The sequence below is a fragment of the Corvus hawaiiensis genome, chromosome 1 (genome assembly GCF_020740725.1).
Source record: "Corvus hawaiiensis isolate bCorHaw1 chromosome 1, bCorHaw1.pri.cur, whole genome shotgun sequence".
NCBI lineage: Eukaryota > Metazoa > Chordata > Aves > Passeriformes > Corvidae > Corvus > Corvus hawaiiensis.
In genome coordinates this window covers 18240089-18258474 of record NC_063213.1, presented here as the reverse complement: position 1 = coordinate 18258474, position 18386 = coordinate 18240089, and the positions used below count along the sequence as shown (strand labels likewise).

The window sequence follows — 18386 nt, the reverse complement described above, 5'->3', positions numbered from 1 at the left end:
CATTACTATTTACATTAATCTCTTTAAATTCATTTAAAGCACCTACCCCTCACTGTGGTGCCTGACTCTGTTTAGAGAAAAATCCATGAAGAAGTTTGGGAAGCTGGTGACTTCTCTCTACCAAAAGTTTTTTGCTTCCTTTCCTGGTAGGGTGAGACAGAGTGTCTTGTAAACCCAAGATATCCATTGGCCAGGCTTTATGAAAAGTCATTCAGCCAGTCACAAAGTTCAGTGTGACTTCTTTTGTCTCCAGAGGTACCAGTCAGTATAAACGGTTCTTGACTTGTCATCACAGTTGCTTTCAAAGGAAGATGACTATAAATCTCCATAAATTTTGTATAGGCATTATGATGTTAAAAGTGGAATGAAATGCCTTCACATGTGGCTTGCCTATGGCTGAAAATGACCCACTGGGTCTTCTATTATGATGGTATACATTTGTCATAGTGTCAGGCCAGGACATGTTTCTGCCATGATCTCAACAGAATGATACGGCTTATAAAAATAGAACTAATTTAGACTTGCAGTGTAACATTGTAAGAAATCTGGGGAGAAAGCAATGATATTTGTGATTAAAAGGAATCACAAGAAAGAGATTATAGCAGCTGTAATTTCTTTACCTATTACTACCTGACTTTGAGGCCCCAAAATGATTATATTTGCCTATTTTCTGTTACTTCTGCAGCCACTGATAGCAATTATGCTGCATTTGAAGTAGAAAATGTTATTCGATTTCAGAATTCAGCTTAGGATTCCTTCCAAAATAGCCCTGGCTGGCAGAAGAGAACACTGGAATGAATTATTATTCTGAGACTAGCACAATTCTCCACATGGCACGGCTTCCTCCATCACCAGCCTAGAGCTGAGAGGAGAGGAGGTCGCCCCTCGGGCCCCTGATGTGCCTCTGTGCTCATGTTCTGCCCACGGGGCTCTGACAGAGGTTTGCCTGCGCCGTGCTCTACCTCCTGGAGAGGTTTTATCCATTTATCCTGAAAACTGTTGGCTTCAACTTAATTTTTAAATTTTTTTTTCCATGAACGCTCTGAAAACAGTTAAACGAGATCGAGAAAAATCACAAAAGGAAAGTATGAACATAGCAACTTCTAATTTTTAGACAGACTGTACACGTTTGTTAATTTTCAGAAATTGTGTCTTTGGGTGAGAAAGTAGCCTTTTCCTTTAGTCTGCAGAAATAACTCATTCCTTTTTCCACTACTACTCAGGGCCCATCAGCATTAAAGACTTAAAAGTTTCCCTCCAAGCAGTGTCACCAGCACTTCGGAGTCGAGATAAACTGTGAAGAAATGGATTATATGCATGTGTCACGGCGAAACCGTTCCCCGAGGACTTCTGGGAATTCATATTAAACACTCGAAGCCGCTGCCCGGAGGCAACTGGGAGAGGGGAGGGAAGGAGGCGCGGGGGCGGCGGGCCCGGCTCCCTCGGGCCCGGCTCCCTCAGGCCCGGCCTCCCTCAGGCGCGGCCGCCGCCGTCTCCCGGCAACGGCGAAACAGCGGCGCGGGCGGCGCTGCGCGATCGCCCCCGGGCGGCGCGGGGGGCGTGGGGGCGCGGGCGCTGCGCTCCGCCGGCTGCGGAACAAGGGCGGGGAGCAGCGGCGGCGCTGAGGGCAGCTGGCCCGGGGGCAGCGGGCACAAACCGCCGGGGACAGTTCCCGGGTCGCGGCGGTGCCGGAGCGGCGTCGGGCGGGCGGTGCGTTAGCGGTGCGAGCCCTCGGGCCGTGCCCCGGCTGCTGGTGGGTCTGGCTCCTTAGTGCTTGTCAGTGAAGTGAGGGCCACGTGTCTGTAGACCTTCAAAGTAGTAAGTTAAAGTTTTCCAAGAATTTTTTTAAAAATTCTTTTTTTAATTGGTAGTATCATTCCAGGTACCAGAAGGGATAGAGCAAGACTATTTACACGGGCATGTAGTGACAGGACAAGGGGGAATGGGTTCACATTCGGAGAGAGTAGGTTTAGACTAGATATTGGGGAAAAAATCTTTACTGTGAGGGTGGTGGAGGCACTGGAACAGGTTGTCCAGGGAAGCTGTGGGTATCTCATCCCTGGAGGTGTTCAAGGCCAGGTTGGATGGGGCTCTGAACAACCTGGTCTAGTTGAAAGTGTCCCCTGCCCATGGCCGGGGGGTTGGAACTAGATGATCTTCAAGATCACCTTTCAACTATTATTGTAAGATTCTATAATTTTAGAAGGCATACATTGGTGTTTCCTCTAACAACAACCAAAAAGCCCACTAAAAACTTACTGTCTCCATGATAGGGGCATCTACCCCTTCAAGAAAAGCAGTGACAATTGCAAGATTTATATTAAAATTGCGGTGTTTAATAACAGCTAAAGTGTATCAGTGGGAACATAAATAAAATTTAAACCCAGACAGAGAATATCCTGCACTGAAGGGCTCCTGACACTATTTTATACTAGAAACTGGAGATTTAGGAACTGGTGTCAGCAAAGGTAGGATAAGGTATGGGTGGACACATTCAATAGAGGATAACTGTACCAGTATTTTTAGATGTGAACTGGGAACCAAGAAACTGCAGTGGACCTGCCATAAGGAAACTTAGATGGTAGAGGAAAAATAATTTTATTTAAAAATCTAGACAGATAATAGGGAAAAAGAAAGAAAACCAGTTTACTTCAGGTGAGACGTGGAATTTTTGTGTGACAGTAACGTGAAAGGTATGAAATCTAAAATCCTGTAGATCAGAGATAAGAATATAAAACCCCAATTGGATACAGAAGTTTTCTCTGAAAGAACAGTCACAGGTGATTAGGCTTTTAGGGGGAAAACCTCACCTCATTTATTAATATTTAAAAGGTTTTGGGACTTTTGTAGATGAGAATTTCAAAGCAAAATATGGGTCAGCTGGTAGAGAAGCATCGTCTGTTGTACAGAACTCTTTTAAAATCTCTTTGGTTATCTGAAATGATCATCTATATGAGATAGTCTGGTACTTATGCAAGGTAAAGACATCTGCTTTCTATTGTTCATTGACAGTAGGCAAGATCACTTTCACATTTATTGATGGAAGCAACATTTTCTTTTTTAATTTCCTTTAATTTCTGTGATTTTTATCATGTTGCCATTTTCTGATTATCTAATATTACTCTAACACAATGGATGCCAACATAGGCTTATATATCCATTGCTGCAGTTATGTTTGCAAACCTGCTGCCTGCATATTTGCCTTAAACTGCAACAAATGTCTTCTTTTTTTTTTTTTTTTTTACTGTTAGCATAATAAAGTCTGGTAAATGAGCAGTTAAAATTAAACAATAGGGCTACCCTTGCAGATATACAACCATAAAAATCATGAACATGATAATAACACATCTGAGACATTTCCCTTGTCGACAAAGAAATATGAGTACAATTTTGTACAAGACAGGAGAGGCTTCATCTGGGATGCAGTGTTCAGCAGAGGTCATCCATGTTTTCAGAAGGTTGACTTAAAAAACGCTTTTGAGGATGATCTTTCTAATGCAAAAATTCAGAAAAGGAAACAGTCAATATATTTCTTTGAAGAGAAAATTATTAATAGAAGCAGTTTCCATATCCCTGTATTCTTACAAGGTCTTGGAAAAGTAAGGGCTAAACTTAGAGTTTATCTCATTTCCTGGGGTTCTACTTATGTTGTGGTGTTCTTCGCTCAAAATTCGTGTGTGTGTGTGTTTATGTGTTTTGTGGTTGTTGTCTTTTTTTTTAGAGTTAAGTCCCCCTTACAGCAGAAACTCTTTCGTTGCTTTCATTATGTCCCATCACAGCCATTTTTCAGAACTTATTTATACTGTTTAAAATAACTTCATTTTCTGAAAAACAGTTCTTACTCTTCAACTATACTTTTGTTATCCAGATGGTGACATATGGCCATGTCTCTTCTTGCTCTTTTGCTTGTACATGTATAAACTACGTATTTTCAGTGGTAAACTTTTTTACTGAGACAGGAAAGAACATAGGGTTTCAGTATGTGCAGTGTGAGAAATCCTTTGATTAAGGTTGCAGTTTTGCATCCTTACAATAGACAGAGACTATTACATATATAAAATATATTTTAACATTATATGTATTAAAATTTTATGTATATATAATATTATGAATTAAAATAGAGATGAGGATAAAAATTCTTTTTGGGTTCCATTCAGGATTTTTATTTGTTAAAAGCTTGACTAATCCATAAAATTTTACTGTATGATATAATCATTATAATGTTTTACAATTTTTATTAAAAAGTTTTCAATGAATAAGATGCTGCTGGGACATGATTTTTCTTTCTAAAGCAATCTGAACACTTCAGTCAACAGCATGTGTCTTCAGGAAGTTTGTGAGGCCCCTTTTTTGAACATCTTTTTATGTAGATAAGTCTTTAAACATTCTGGTTGAATTTAGATACATATTTCTGTAATTACTTAAATTAAAAGAGGCCCTGTGGAAAGATTGGGACTAATTAGGGGATTGGGCAATCACCAGACGTGAAATTTAGCAAGGTCAAGTGTCAGGGATGGGACAACCCTGGATGTATGTGCAGACTAGGAAAGGGACCTGGGGGTCCTGGTCCATGGCAAGTTGAACATGAGCCAGCAGTGCCCTGGCAGCCAGGAGGGCCAAGCGTGTCCTGGGGGGCATCAGGCACAGCATCACCAGCCGGGCAAGGGAGGGGATTGTCCCACTCTGCTTTGCACTGGGGCGGCCTCACCTCGAGTGCTGGGGGCAATTCTGGGTGCCACAATGTAGAAAAGATATTAAACTATTGGAGAGTGTTCAGAGGAGGACCATGAGGATGGTGAAGGGTCTGGAGAGGAAGCCATATGAGGAGCAGCTGAGGTCACTTGTCTTGTTCAGCCTGAAGGAGACCAGGAGGAGACTTCAATGGAGTCTACAGCTTCCTCACAGGAGGAAGTGGAGGGTCAGGCACTGATCTCTTTTCTGTGGTCACCAGTGACAGGACCTAAGGGAATTGTCTCAAGGTGTGTCAAGGGAGATTTAGATTGGATATTAGGAAAAGTTACTTCACCCAGAGGGTGGTTAGGCACTGGAACAGCTCCCGGGGGAAGTGGTCACAGCATCAAGCCTGACAGAGTTCATGAAGCATTTGGACAACACTGTCGGGCACACGGTGTGACTCTTGGGGATGGTTCTGTGCAGGGCCAGGAGTCGATGATCCTGATGGGTCCCTTCCAACTCAGCATATTCTATGAGTCTATGTGGGAAATAAGGAATCATTTTTTGAGGGAAATTAGAATTCTTTAACAAAATGAAAACTGAGTGGGGATATGTTTGTTGTCTTCAGATAGAGGAAGGGCGTGATCAGAGGGTTGGAGCACCTCTCCTATGCAGACAGGTTGAGAGAGTTGGTGGTTTTCAGCCTGGAGAGTAGGCTCAGTGGAGACCTTAGAGCACTTTCCAGTACCTAGAACAGGCCCACAGGAGAGCTGGAGAGGAACTTTTTACAATGGCATGTAGTGATAGGACTTAGGGGAATGGCTTTAAAATCTAAGAGGGTAGATTTAGGTTAGATAGTTACTCAGAGGGTGGTGAGACATTTGAATAAGTTGCCAGAGAAGTTGTGGATCCATCACTGGAAGTGTTCAAGGCCAGGTTGGATAGGGCTTTGAGTGACCTGGTCTAGTCAAAGGTGTCCTTGCCCATGGCAGCAGGGTTGGAATGAGATAATCTTTAAAGGTTCTTCCAACCAAGCTGTTCTATGATTCTAAATGTATTCTGATTCTATATATGTAAATATATGTGGAATTTATATAATGTACTATATAGTATATATAGAATACAGTAAATATATATTGTATAGTATAAATAGTTACTATAAATAGTATTTTCATACATGCCAGCAAAGAAAGTAATTGACAAATGATCAGACATGACACATATATAGTAAACTGTAGACTGAAAATTAAAAATTAAAAAAAGTTCTCTGATGCTCTTAGCAATTGGCTTGTGGGACAACTTTTTAATGAGAGAGGTGGGAAAAAAACCTAAGGTTTTTAAGGTAGTGTTATAAGTGGGATTAACATGATGCCATGGTTGTGATGGGGAGGGGGACAAGTCCACTCATTCAGAATGTCCCTTTCCCCCTATGTCCCTGTGAAATGGCCAGGAGAAGGCGTTCATTTTAAGACATGTAGGTTTTCACAGCTGGCTAAAATATTAGGAGTGTCTTTAATTTTTTACTAGTACTTCTTCCTAAGTCAGACCATCTTTGCCTTCTGAATGGAAGTGTCCTGCTATTATAGCTCAGATAATGGTTGTGTAACTACTGTCTCTCATTTGGTTTAGATTAAGTCAATTTTTCTTTCTCATGGGATGAGGGATTTCACTGTGCCTCTCAGACATTTGGAATCACACACATAATTTCTAAAAATCTCCTCGATTAAGCTTGTCACAGCTTGGATTCTCCAAGGATAGATCCTAGGTCTGTTGTTATTTAATATGTTCATTATAATTTGGAAATGAGCAATAACATAGAGAAATAAAAATTTTCTGGTGAGATAAAATAATTTGTTACAACTAAAGAAGACTTGTAGAAACTTCTGAGAGCTCTTCTGCAGTTGGGTGAACTGGTAACACCATGACAAATAAAATTCATTGTTGATGAAAGCAATGTAATTTATACTGTCAGGAATACTTGGAACAATATACTCTTCAGTAGTAAATTTAAATTAATTGTGATTGACTGAGAAAATGAACTGTTTACCATATGTGGATAACTTAATGAAAATCTTCACTGAGGAAACTGGGTAAAAATAAATACTCTGAAAGTTACAATGTCACTCAAATAAGTCAGTAGTGTTCTAGAATTGATTATGATATTTCTGGTTAGGTATGTCATATCTGAGAAAGATTTAGCAGTCACAGAGGGACTCTGAGACAGGAAACATACATGTCTGGAAAAGCTATATGGAAAAAATAATTAAGACGGCTTAGAAAGGAGGTAAATCAGAATGTACAGTGAGGTATAAAGGAAGGTAAAAAAGATCAAGTTAAGGCATCTGTTAACTAAAGTTGTAATACAAGAACGAAGGGTTATTGTGTTGAATTGAATAACACATTTAAACTATTTACATATTTTTAAATCTAAGGAATAATTCCTTATACAATACACTTGACAATTGGACCTGTGCTGTAGCATGTCTGACTAAGAATGAAGAGTAAAAGGATTAGGCATTTATGTGGACAGTAAAAATAGCTACTATTGTTAGGAAGAACATAAAAACTTTAGGAGATCTAAACCTTGGTACTTTAGGGAAATAGAAACCCTGCAACAGATGGAGGAAATCTGACTTTTGGGATTAGTTTCATGCATTTATCAGAAACATTTGTGTGTTGTCATTCTGGAGGCTGGATAATGTTCAGCCATGTGGAAGACTGTTCTTATTCACAGAAGCACAGAATCACAGGGTGGATCAGGTTGGAAGGGGCCACAGTGGCTCTGGTCCAACCTCCCTGCTCAAGGAGGGCCATCCTAGACCACATTGCACAGGATTGCATCCAGATGGTTCTTGAATCTTTCCAGTGAGGGAGACTCCACAACCTCTCTGGGCAATCTGTTCCAGTGCTTGGTCACCTGCAGAATGGAAAAGCTCTTCCTCATATTCAGGTGGAACTTCCTCATCATTCTTTTGACAAATAGACACGTGGACACAGATAAAACAGTGGGCAAATTCAAAGGCCTTGACTTAATTATCTCTCATATAATGTATTATTTTCATGTGGCCCATATATCCATATCTGCAGGAACTGAATATTAAATTGGACCTGCTATCTCTTTTTAACTTTCTTATTATATGAAGCCAAGTTTTTTTAACAGTGTGCTGATGCTTGCCCTGTCATTACAATACAGGGAAAGGGGATCCTGTTGATCCATATTTAAGGAGTTGGGTAGAAAAAAAGATGAAAGAAGAATTCGGGAGAAGGGAAGGAGTTTCAAGACTATTCCACATTGTCCTCTTAATTAAGATGAAGTTATCTGAGAATGATGAGGAGGATCAAGAAAGGAGTGAGATTGTCTGCTGATGATATGATTATATTTTGATTGCATTGGAAGGCAGCAGTACTAGAATGTCCATACAAAAATCAATTGAAATAATCAATGATAATGACCGATTTATAGGCAATTTTCACTGTTATCACAAGAAAAAAATAGTTTCTGTGAGACAAAAATGAGCAGCCAGACTTCACTTAAACTTACTCAGCTAAATTGACATTATGTTATTCTCACCTGTAAGGCAAAAAGAATCTCACTTGTGCATCATTTTCAGTAAGAACCTGAAAATCGTGGCTAGGTTGTAGTAACACAGATTCAGACTGCCTTAAAGCATTTCACTGTTAATTTGAAAAGTGGATCATGTGATAAACAACTGGTTAGAAGCTATTTCTAAATCCTTCTCTTTGCACTGGTTTTCTACAGGGGTAATTGCTCTCAGAAGAGACCTTTGATTCCTCGACTCAGAGGTAAGTTCCACAGCTGGCTGTGCCTTTGACTTATTCCTGTTCTTTGTCTCAGCTCTTGCAGTATGTGCAGGGTCCTAGGTTATTGCATCTGTTATTTAAAGTTTTAGAAAACAGAAGATGCAGATGGAACAGGTAGTGTTTTCTAAATGCATTGTCTGATATAAAACCAGAAAATACTATGTTCTTTAAGAGTATTCAACAGGACTCTAATAGTGTAAAGGAAGTATTTATAAGACTTCAGTATTTCAAACAGAAAAACAATCAGAAGACTTTCCTCATATTTCAAAGTACGATTTATAGATTCTTTTTTTTGTTAAAGCTCACTTGCTAGCCATCATCTTGTGGTTTTTTTTAAAAAAAACAGTGCAGTGACTAGAAATAAGTGGGTATCTCAGATTTGCAATCTAAGAAACTATTCACACTGAGAAAAGAAACTATTCACATTAAAGCATGACAGTAAAATAAGTACAGGGATCAGGGCCATCGTTATCTTATGATCTAGTACTTGGAATCTGCTCCTCTAAGCAGGCATCTGCTGCAACTATTTCAAAAAGTAAATAAATTTTCCGTATTTTATTTGACATGGCAGAGATGGCAGTTCCTGATAAAATAAGTCAAGAAGTTAGAGAGTTCCACTTTGAACCAAAAAATCCACATTTGTGACCTTCCTCAAAATCATTTTCCACTTACAGGGACAATGTTCTGGTCTTAAAGATTTTACTGGAGATGTTCCTGTTCCTGCAGCCATTTCAAAAAAGACAAGGTGGCTCTGTTTTGTTGTATGCCCGGTTCTGCTAATGTTCACTCTGTTATGATAGTGTCTGCCAGACCTATCCTGGCATGTGGATTCATGTGGAGAAATGGGGTAATAAACTTAGCTCACAAACTTAGATGTCAATGTAAATGTAAATACATGAGCTAACAACTCTAGACTCTGGTTTTGGTCCAAGGAAAAAGTAGTTATTTTTAAGGTGGTATTCCATTTTAGATACCTCCTTTAGGATGAATCTGCCTTAAGAGCTATTGAATATGTTGACTGTATCTCCATCCATTATCAAGCAGAGTGATTAACTTCAGTGCTGATGCTTAGTTTAGTTAAATGGACACTACTCATAGATTCCGGATATGGGTTTAACTTAGGATACTCACACTGGAGTGGTTTTGGTCCTGTGGGAAAGCTGGAGGTCCTAATGAAGTTCAGAGTGAAACAGAAAAGTGCCTACTGAGCTAAAGCACTAAGAATAGCCAGAGCTGAGGGAGAGCTTTGGGGATTGTGGTTTTGGAATGAGGATTTAGTTAGACATAATGACTGTCCTGCTGCTTGAGAGACAACACCTGATTGCACCACTGCACTAAAACTGGGTCAGAGTAAAGTAAAGCAAACTAGTTTGTCTACCACTGAGGCAATAAATTCCAGGTGAAGGACAGGAAGTAGCATAGAATGATAACTTCATAGATTGCTTGGCTATGTATTGGCTACATCTGTTAGGTCAAAGTACTTTATTACCACTAGCTCTACATGATTTCAAACAATCAAGCCTTTAATCTCAAAAAACATATGTAGAAAAGGCATGCTCCTATGATTCTAGAAATGTAGAGGACATGAAGTAGAGGATATTACTTAAATGAGAATATTATTTTCTCTTCAAGATTTAGAAACATAGAATCGTTTCGTTTGGAAAAGACCTTTAAGATCAACAAGTCCAGCTGTTAACCTAACACTGCCAAGCCCACCAGTAAGCCAGGTCCCTAAGCACCATGTCTTAAATACCTCCAGGACTGGTGGCTCAAGCACTTTCCTGGGCAGACTGTTTCAATGCTTGACAACCATTTTGATGAAGAAATATTTCCTAATATCCAATCTAAACCACCTCTGGCACAATTTGAGGCCATTTCCTCTTGCTGTATTGCTTGTTATGTGGAAGAAAAGACCAACCCCCACCTCAGTACATCCTCCTTTCAGGCAGTTGCAGAGAGCAGTAAGGTCCCCCTTAGTCTCTTCCAGGCTGAACCCTCTCAGCTGCTCCTCATCAAACTCGTGCTCCAGAGGCTTCACCAGCTTTGTTGCCCTGCTCTGGACTCACTCTAGCACCTCAATTTCTTCACCTCCCCCTTTCATGTAGTGAGGGGCCCAAAACTGGACCCAGGATTTGAGGTGTGGCCTCACCAGTGCCAAGTACAGGGGAACGATCACTGCCCTGGTCCTGCTGGCCACACTGTTGCTGATCCAGGCCAGGATGCCATTGGCCTCTCGGCCACCTGGGCACTCGCTGGCTCATGTTCAGCTGCTGTTGACCAGCACCCCCAGGTCCTTTTCCAGCTTGCATCTTTCCATCCGCTCTGTCCCCAGCCTGTAGCACTGCAGGGGTTGTTGTGACCCAAGGGCAGGCACAGGCACTTGGCCTTGTTGAACCTCAGAGCTCTGGCCTCTCCCCATCAATCCAGCCTGTCCAGATCCCCGTGCAGAGCCTTCCTGCCCTCCAGCAGATGAACACTCCCACCCAGCTCAGTGTGTCTGCAAACTGACTGAGGGTGCCCTTGATCCCCCCATCTGGATCACTGATGAAGATATTAAACAGAACTGGTCCCAGCACCAAGCCCTGGGGAACAGCACTGGTGACCAGGCACCAGCTGGATGTAACTCCATTCACCAACACCCTCTGGGCCTGGCTTCCTGACAGTTTTGTACCCAGCAAAGTGTTAACCCATCCAAGCCATGAGCGGCCAATTTCTCTAGGAATTAATTTAATTACACATAATTACTAGTGAATAGTTTTCATTTCTAAAATACGTTTTTCAGGTGACATTAAGCCAGCATTTGATAGATATAAAAATTTAAGCCCTACTACAATTGTTTTCCAAATTCTAAATATTTAGATTGGTAAACTGAGAATCAAAGATAGGTATACTGTAAACCTACTGTGAAAAAGACAACATGCAGTTATCTTGGAGAGAAAGGGATTTGAATAAAGAAGCTCTTTTATGGGTCAGTAGCCTTTCAATACCTGTACACATTGATTGTCAGTGATAATTACAGATCAATGCAGAAAACACATTTTTAATTATCAGTGAGCCAAAGAATTCCATGTCCGTCATTCCCTCAAGTCAGAGAATGACCACTGAATACAGAGAGCTTTATGGAAACAAAGCTTACACCAACATTTGATGGCAGAATACCTTGAAATCTAGACTAGTAATTGTAGCAAAGAAACAGACTGAGGGGCATAATCCACAGTAAAGTAATTGACCTGTTTTCTCTACTTGTTGCTACAGATTACACTGCTTTTTTAATGAAATTTTGTAAGGAACGACATATTTCTGAACACTTAGAAATACCTAAAAGTTTCTTTAAAATATGCTCAGAAGTTGGATGCTTTTATACAGAATGAAGAAATATTTGCCATTAAAAGGCTTAGTTATTCTTGGTCTTGAAATAGATACATAATTTGAATCTGAGAACATTAATTATATAACATTATATAAATAATTTTACATCAATTAACTTTTAAAATTATTTGGTTTAAACTTAATTAAACTCACTCAGAATTAAAATTGCCTTTTATGACTGCAGCTTAATTTATATCTGAAGTGAATTGAGCTGATCTGAATGATTCTAAATAAGTGTCCATATCTCCATACCAAGATTTAGCGCAGTTTAAATGACCCAGATTTCCTCAATATCTGTCTAAATCTGATTCTTGTATGTATGCATGATTCTTTCTTTCTACAGTGACTGCATAAATCAGAAGGTAGTGTATCCATCACAATTGTTGAATATACTGTTGGTATTTTGTCCTTATGCTTTTCCTTATATAAGTGAATTTGTCTCTGGCCAAAGCTGTGCTTTCTGAAACACTGAATTCGCATGTGTGTGGTTCATATATGTGTATGTACAGATGCACAAGGGTAAAGCAGATTGGAGCTGAAAAATCTTTGGTTTTATGGATCTTCCTCTCCAAACTGTAATTAGTGACCTGCCTGTGAAGTTTTAAATTTCAGATCTGTTTTTAGGATATGCTTATCAACTGCTTTCATTACTGATGTGTTACAATTCATTTGTAGAGGCTGGTAGAGGAACAGTAGCTGGAAAATTCAAGAAGAGCTCCAAATTTTTTTTGAACACGGTGAACAGTAACCTTGACTTTTGTAACCAGCCAGGCGACAAGTCATGTTGCACTAGAAAATAATCTCTTATACCAGGGGGAGGCTCTCAGTAAACCCTGGCTGAGGGTGAATGTGTGGTCTCCCTTTGAGAACTAACTGAGGAATTAACAGGGGATACTAACAGTGCACGTTTCACTTTTACACGGTGTTAAACTTCAGTTTGGCATAACTTGGGTTATGTTCTATGTATAGCTAGTGCTAGTGGCTCACGTTGCCCTTTACTTTTGCTGGTACCTTAACTGGAAGGCTCTGCTGAAGTTTTGCAAGCCGCACAAAATTAGGTCCACATGAGGTATTACATCCATATGCTTCAGAAGCTGCTATCTTGGTCTTCTTGGTTATATGCACATGTGCTAACACAAAAAAAAAAAAAAAAGAAAGACAAGCTGAACTTTGTGTAAATAAATGTAACTTTTTAAAGTCAGTGAAATTTATACTGTGCAGAACCTGTGGACCTGATTTTTGTCTCCTGTGAAATAGGAAAAAATAATTAGAGTTGTATTTGAACCATGTTTTCAAGGTAGAACTTATTTGTACATTCTGCAGTTGTATGGAATGTTTGCTGGCATAGAACGTATAGACAGACATGGGGAAATACCCTAAAAGGACTTTCAAGTTCATATATGATTTATAGATGCATATAAAGCTAATTTACAGAAAGGGATGTTCTATATATTTGTACCACATTAGAGCCTGAGCCTGTGATGTCTCAGACCTTTTTAGCTATGTATGTTGTTGGCAGATGTATTTTACTATATGTGTACTAATGTTAGAAAGAGGGACTGCTTTCTATATAGAAATTAGTATGTCAAAGAAATCTTCAGACTGATTACGTGGGTCAAATGAATAAGAAAGTCTGTCTTACAAGCTTTCCTAAATCACTGGTAAGCTGGTTCCTAAAACACAGAAGGGAGTTTGTTTGTCTGCTTTTATTTTTTTTGTTTGTTTGTTTTTAGAATGGGTAAAAAAGTAAAGAAGGAAGCAGAGTCTCCACCCAAGGATGTGGTAAGTTTATAAACTGCTATGTGCTATAAAATAAACAGTACACAATTACAGGCCCAGCTCTACCATCCTTCACATAGTTCCTTATTTTCCTAGTGTACCCTAATTATTCTAAAAATGGCTTTTAAAGATGACTCTGTTTCTGCTTTTCTTGGACAGCATACAAACCAGAGTGACTGGGCATGTGTAGTTCTTTGTAGAGATTGTTGTCTTTGGCAGGCATTGAATACAGTTATGTATGAAACAATCCAGGCTTCTTTTTATTTGAAAAACAGTGTTAGCTTTCTCTTTGTAAAAATCAAAGGAGAAAGGAGAAGAGCAACCTGAAATCTGCCTGTCCTTTCAACTGTGAAGACATTATCTTTCTTTAAGGATGAAAGAGTTAAAAGCCTAAATGGATCTGCATAGTTTTTTACTGGATACTAAATTTGACAAATATTTTGAATAATACTACATGCTCTGGCTCTTTTGCAAATATATACAGTCTTAAGAGGCAGTTTAGGTTTTTCTGTTGTCATTGGAAGTACAGTGAAAAGTACAAGAGCTGAAGCCAAATATATAATAATGGTGATAGTGTGACTTTTTTTTCAAAAGGTAGAGGTTAAGGGTCTGACACTAGCACACTTTTCAAGAGTTTCTATAAATTAACAAGGTACAAAGAGATCCCCCAAAAAGGTAATTGTTCAAAATATAACTATTTTTTGAAGTTTAATTGTTTTATTCAGAAAGAAGTAGGGGAAATACAGAAACATTGAAAAGAGTACAGTATAAATTCTGTGTCAGATAAGAACCAAATTAATGAAAATGGGGACCTCAACAAGTCCCACAGAGGGAGTCCTACTCCCTCAATGAGTCCCACTAAATGCAAAGTTCAGTACACTGTTTTAAAAAAACCAATGGATTTATGTCCAAAGAGTTGTAGTACTGCAAGAGCTTTTTCAAAGATCACAGAAAAGTTAGTCAGCAAAAACTACATTACAATTTCAATATTAAATAAGCATAGTTTTGACTAAGACAGTAATATCCAATAGCCATGATGTCCTTGAGACATAGCAGTTGACATCAGGTTTACCCAGCTGTTCTGTGGAAGGGTGAATATTACCAATGTAATTCATAACCTTCAATCAGTAATAAATCCTTATGAAAGAAAATTGCATAAAACCTCAACATAACTTAGATCTGTATAAAATAATCTCGAAACCCAGGAGTCACAAAGAAGGTGTATGTGGATAAGTCTAATTAAAACAGGTCTGAAGAATTAGAACTAAGTATCTTTGCAGTCTAAGAAAAGGTTTGAAAGGCATGACGACACATTTAAGTCATACATGTGAACTGAAGTAATAAAAGTTGACTTTTTCAGTAAATAGCTAGAAAATCAGATGCAGTACCACAATTTTTATATCCAAAAGATACCATTAGATTTTCTAGAGAAAAGTGTGGTACCACCTACTAGGTTCTACAGTAACCTGTGAATACTCAGAAAAAGTCAGTAAAACTATCAAAAAGGAATGAATTGGAAAGAGTGAATTCCAGATGGCATCTACAGCTTTTGGCTTAGTTTTTACCCTTACTGTACTTCAGGCTAGCATATCTATTCTGACAGTCCTAGCAGGAGAAAGAAATCCTGAATGTTGCATATTAAACATGAAAATTGATCATTGTAACTATTAATGAAGAAAATCTTACCATGATGAGAATTTTGTTAATAATTATTGTGTAAAATCAAATCCGAAAACTTTAAATTTCACCTGGGTATTTCAGATGGCAGGAAATGAGATGCAGACAAAATAAAAGATGTATTAGCTATTATCTTGTGATTGATAATCTGTTTATGAAAATGTCAAGTCCAAGAAAAGAAGCCTTGAGAAAATGTAGATGAGCTTATAAAAGAGGGCCTTTGTGCATGTGGAATACTCTGAGAATATATGGTTCTGCAGATGACCACTAATTTTTTATAGATTTCTAGGAACAGGTGGGAAACACATCTCTTAGCTTAGCCACTGCTTGTATGTTTCAGAAAGTATTCCTGAGGTCTCTGTTTTCACTGCCTTTCATAATTTGTCTTTTACCATTCTCTGTTCTGAGAATTGATCTCCAACAGGAAAAACATTGCTTTGAGCCTCTATCTCTATATGAATGACCTAAAACAGTAATTCCGGCAGATTAAATATGCCAGCTTTGACATAGATTGATAGGAACTTTTCACATGATAACTACATTAGGTTTGGTCTAGACAATACAATTATTTGATCATCAGCTAGGTCATGGACATTGAAAGGGGAGCCTAAGATTATCCCTAGAGAAAATACTGAAGTGTTATCACTTAAAGAAAGCTATAGATACCTGAGTATTTTTGAAAATGGCTGCATTCACAGGACTGATGTTAAAAGGTGGAATGTGTGAATTGGCGCAGTCAGCTCCTGAAGTTGTCTCCACATAAACGCCTTATTTTGATTAATGCCTAAATATTAATTTAACTTGGCTTTAGTGAGGCTTTAAATACTGTCTCTTGTAATATCCTCATAGGTAAACTGGGGAAGTACAGACAAAATAGTGTAAATGAACTGAAAAGTAGCTGAACTGACAGGCTCAGAGGGTTGTGATCAGCAGTATGAGATCCTGTCAGAGGTCAGGCACTAGTGTTGTGCTTCAGGGGTTGATCCTGGGGCAGATACTCTTTAACCTCTTCATCAGTGACCTGAATGATGGGACAGAGTGCATGCCCAGCAAGTTTGGAGAAGACATGAAATTGAGAGGAGTGATTGACAGACCAGATGGTTGTGCAGCCATTCAGGGGGACCTCAACAAACTAGAGAAATAGGAAATTGGGAATTTAATTAAGTTCAATAAAGGGAAATGGCAAAGTCCTGCATCTGGGGGAAGAATATCCGGTACAGACTGGGTGATGACCAGCTGGAAAGCAGCTTTACAGGAAAGAAGCTGGTGATTCTGGTGGACATGCACCAGCAATATGAACTTGGGACAAAGAAAGCTAACAAAACCCTGGGCATTAGGCAGTGTTGCCTGCAACTTGAGAGAGAGAACTCTTGTCTTTCGCTCTGTGTTCGTTAATGAGACCACACCTGGAGGGCTGTGTCCTAGTGTTCTGAGTTGTCTGGTACAAGAGGGACAAGGCCTTACTGGAACAAAGTCTTGGAGCATTTGTCGCGGGAGGAGGGACTGACAGTTGGGACTTCTCAGTCTTGAGAAAAGGCATGGAGGGGTCTTGTCAGGGTAAAAATGGCTGATAGGAAGAAGTAAAGAAATCAGGCCAGGCTCTTCTCAGTGGTGCCCAGTGAAAAGATGACAGGCAGTAGGCACGAATGGAAATGCAGGAGGTTTCCATTTAATCATGACAAAAAAATCCTCTTTTACCATAACAGTGATGGAGCATAGCTTGGCAAGAGAGCTTGTGGGGTTTCCATTGTTGGAGATACTCAAAATCAGACTGTGCACTAGGCCTGAGCTCTAGCTCCCCCTGCTCTGAACAGGGCAGTTGGACCAGATCGTCTTTGGAGGTGCCTTCTAATATCAACTATTTGTGATTCAGTGGAATATCTTCGGTTTTATTGTTAGTACAGGAGATCAGACAATCACAGAACTGAAATAATTAGCATGTCCAGGTATCTACTAACTCTGTTTTTCTAGGTAAAGGAAAAGGGGTTAAGAATATCAAAGATATCAGTAGTGCTTCTAAAGATTCTATGAGAGGTGCAAGGTTAAAACTGACCTTAAATCAAATTTAAGGGATGAAAAAAAAACAACCCAGCATGATGAAACAGTAGAATAATAGCAGATAAATACAACCTTCAAAAGGTGGGATTTTCGTCCAAATGGGAAAACAAAAAAATGCTTTCACTCCCGAAAGAGAAGTAAAAGCACTATGTCATCAATGTTACCTTGCATCAAAATATTTTGGAAGAGAACTAGCAAAGATACAAAAACTAGCAGTAAAGCTTTTTCAAATTGACTAGATGCAAGAAGCTTCTTAGAGGGACACTGTTAGGTGATTGCAGTCATGAAAGAAAAAGAAAATGACTTATTTTTGTATCAAAACCCAAAGCAATGTGGTAATCACTAAAATAAATGTGATAAAATTGCCGAAATAGGAATAAATATTGTTTCCCCAGATCTTGTGCTAAATGAAAAAATTGCTAAGATCTGAGAATGTGACACTAGAAGAATGGAAGGTAGAAAATTTCATTTTCAAAAGGAAATACAGCAATAATTACAGGAGGTTTATCTTCTGTGCTGTGCAAACTGGTAAAAATAGTTTTGGAAAAAAAACAAAAACAAAACCAAACCCATGGATAAATATGACAGCAATGGGGAAAAATCATAGTGCTTGTGTAGAGGAAAGTGTGAGCTACGAAATCTATTTGAGGAAATCTATTTGGAGGAGTCAGTGAGCAAGTGGATAATGGTGTTCTGATTGATACAGTTACTTAGCTTTTTCAAAAGTTTTCAGACCAGACTTTTCACTCACATAAACATGAACAGGTAAAAAGAATTTCCTCTCCTAGCAATAATGTCTGGTTATAAAATAGGAAGCAAAGGTGAGAAAACAAGTTATTGTTCAGATTTCATAATGGAGAGAAATTGTCAGTCATGGGGTTTTATTCTGCAACTGTGTCATCCAGTGTATCAGAATTAATGTGGATATTTTCATGAAAATGGCATCCAGTTCCTAAGTAGGAAAAAGTGAGTAAGTGCAAAATTTCAAATTCGAGGAATAAAAGAGA

General features: G+C 39.0%; 1 protein-coding gene across 7 annotated transcripts in view; it reads left to right on the top strand.

Annotated features, from left to right (window-relative positions):
* The first annotated feature begins 1707 nt into the window (after positions 1 to 1707).
* Positions 1708 to 18386, top strand: part of ARMC3 (armadillo repeat containing 3) — a 64706-nt gene continuing 48027 nt past the window's right edge. For 6 of the 7 annotated variants that reach the window (XM_048295185.1, XM_048295162.1, XM_048295178.1 and 3 more), the window contains exons 1-3: positions 1708 to 1818; positions 8435 to 8478; positions 13599 to 13647. Coding sequence is in view for 6 of the 7 variants with exons in the window: in XM_048295162.1 (XP_048151119.1) it covers positions 13600 to 13647 (48 nt within the window). In the remaining variant the exon portion in view is untranslated. Of the gene's footprint in view, positions 1819 to 8434; positions 8479 to 12540; positions 12603 to 13598; positions 13648 to 18386 lie in introns of all 7 variants that reach the window. The other variant, XM_048295155.1, reaches the window with a different exon arrangement.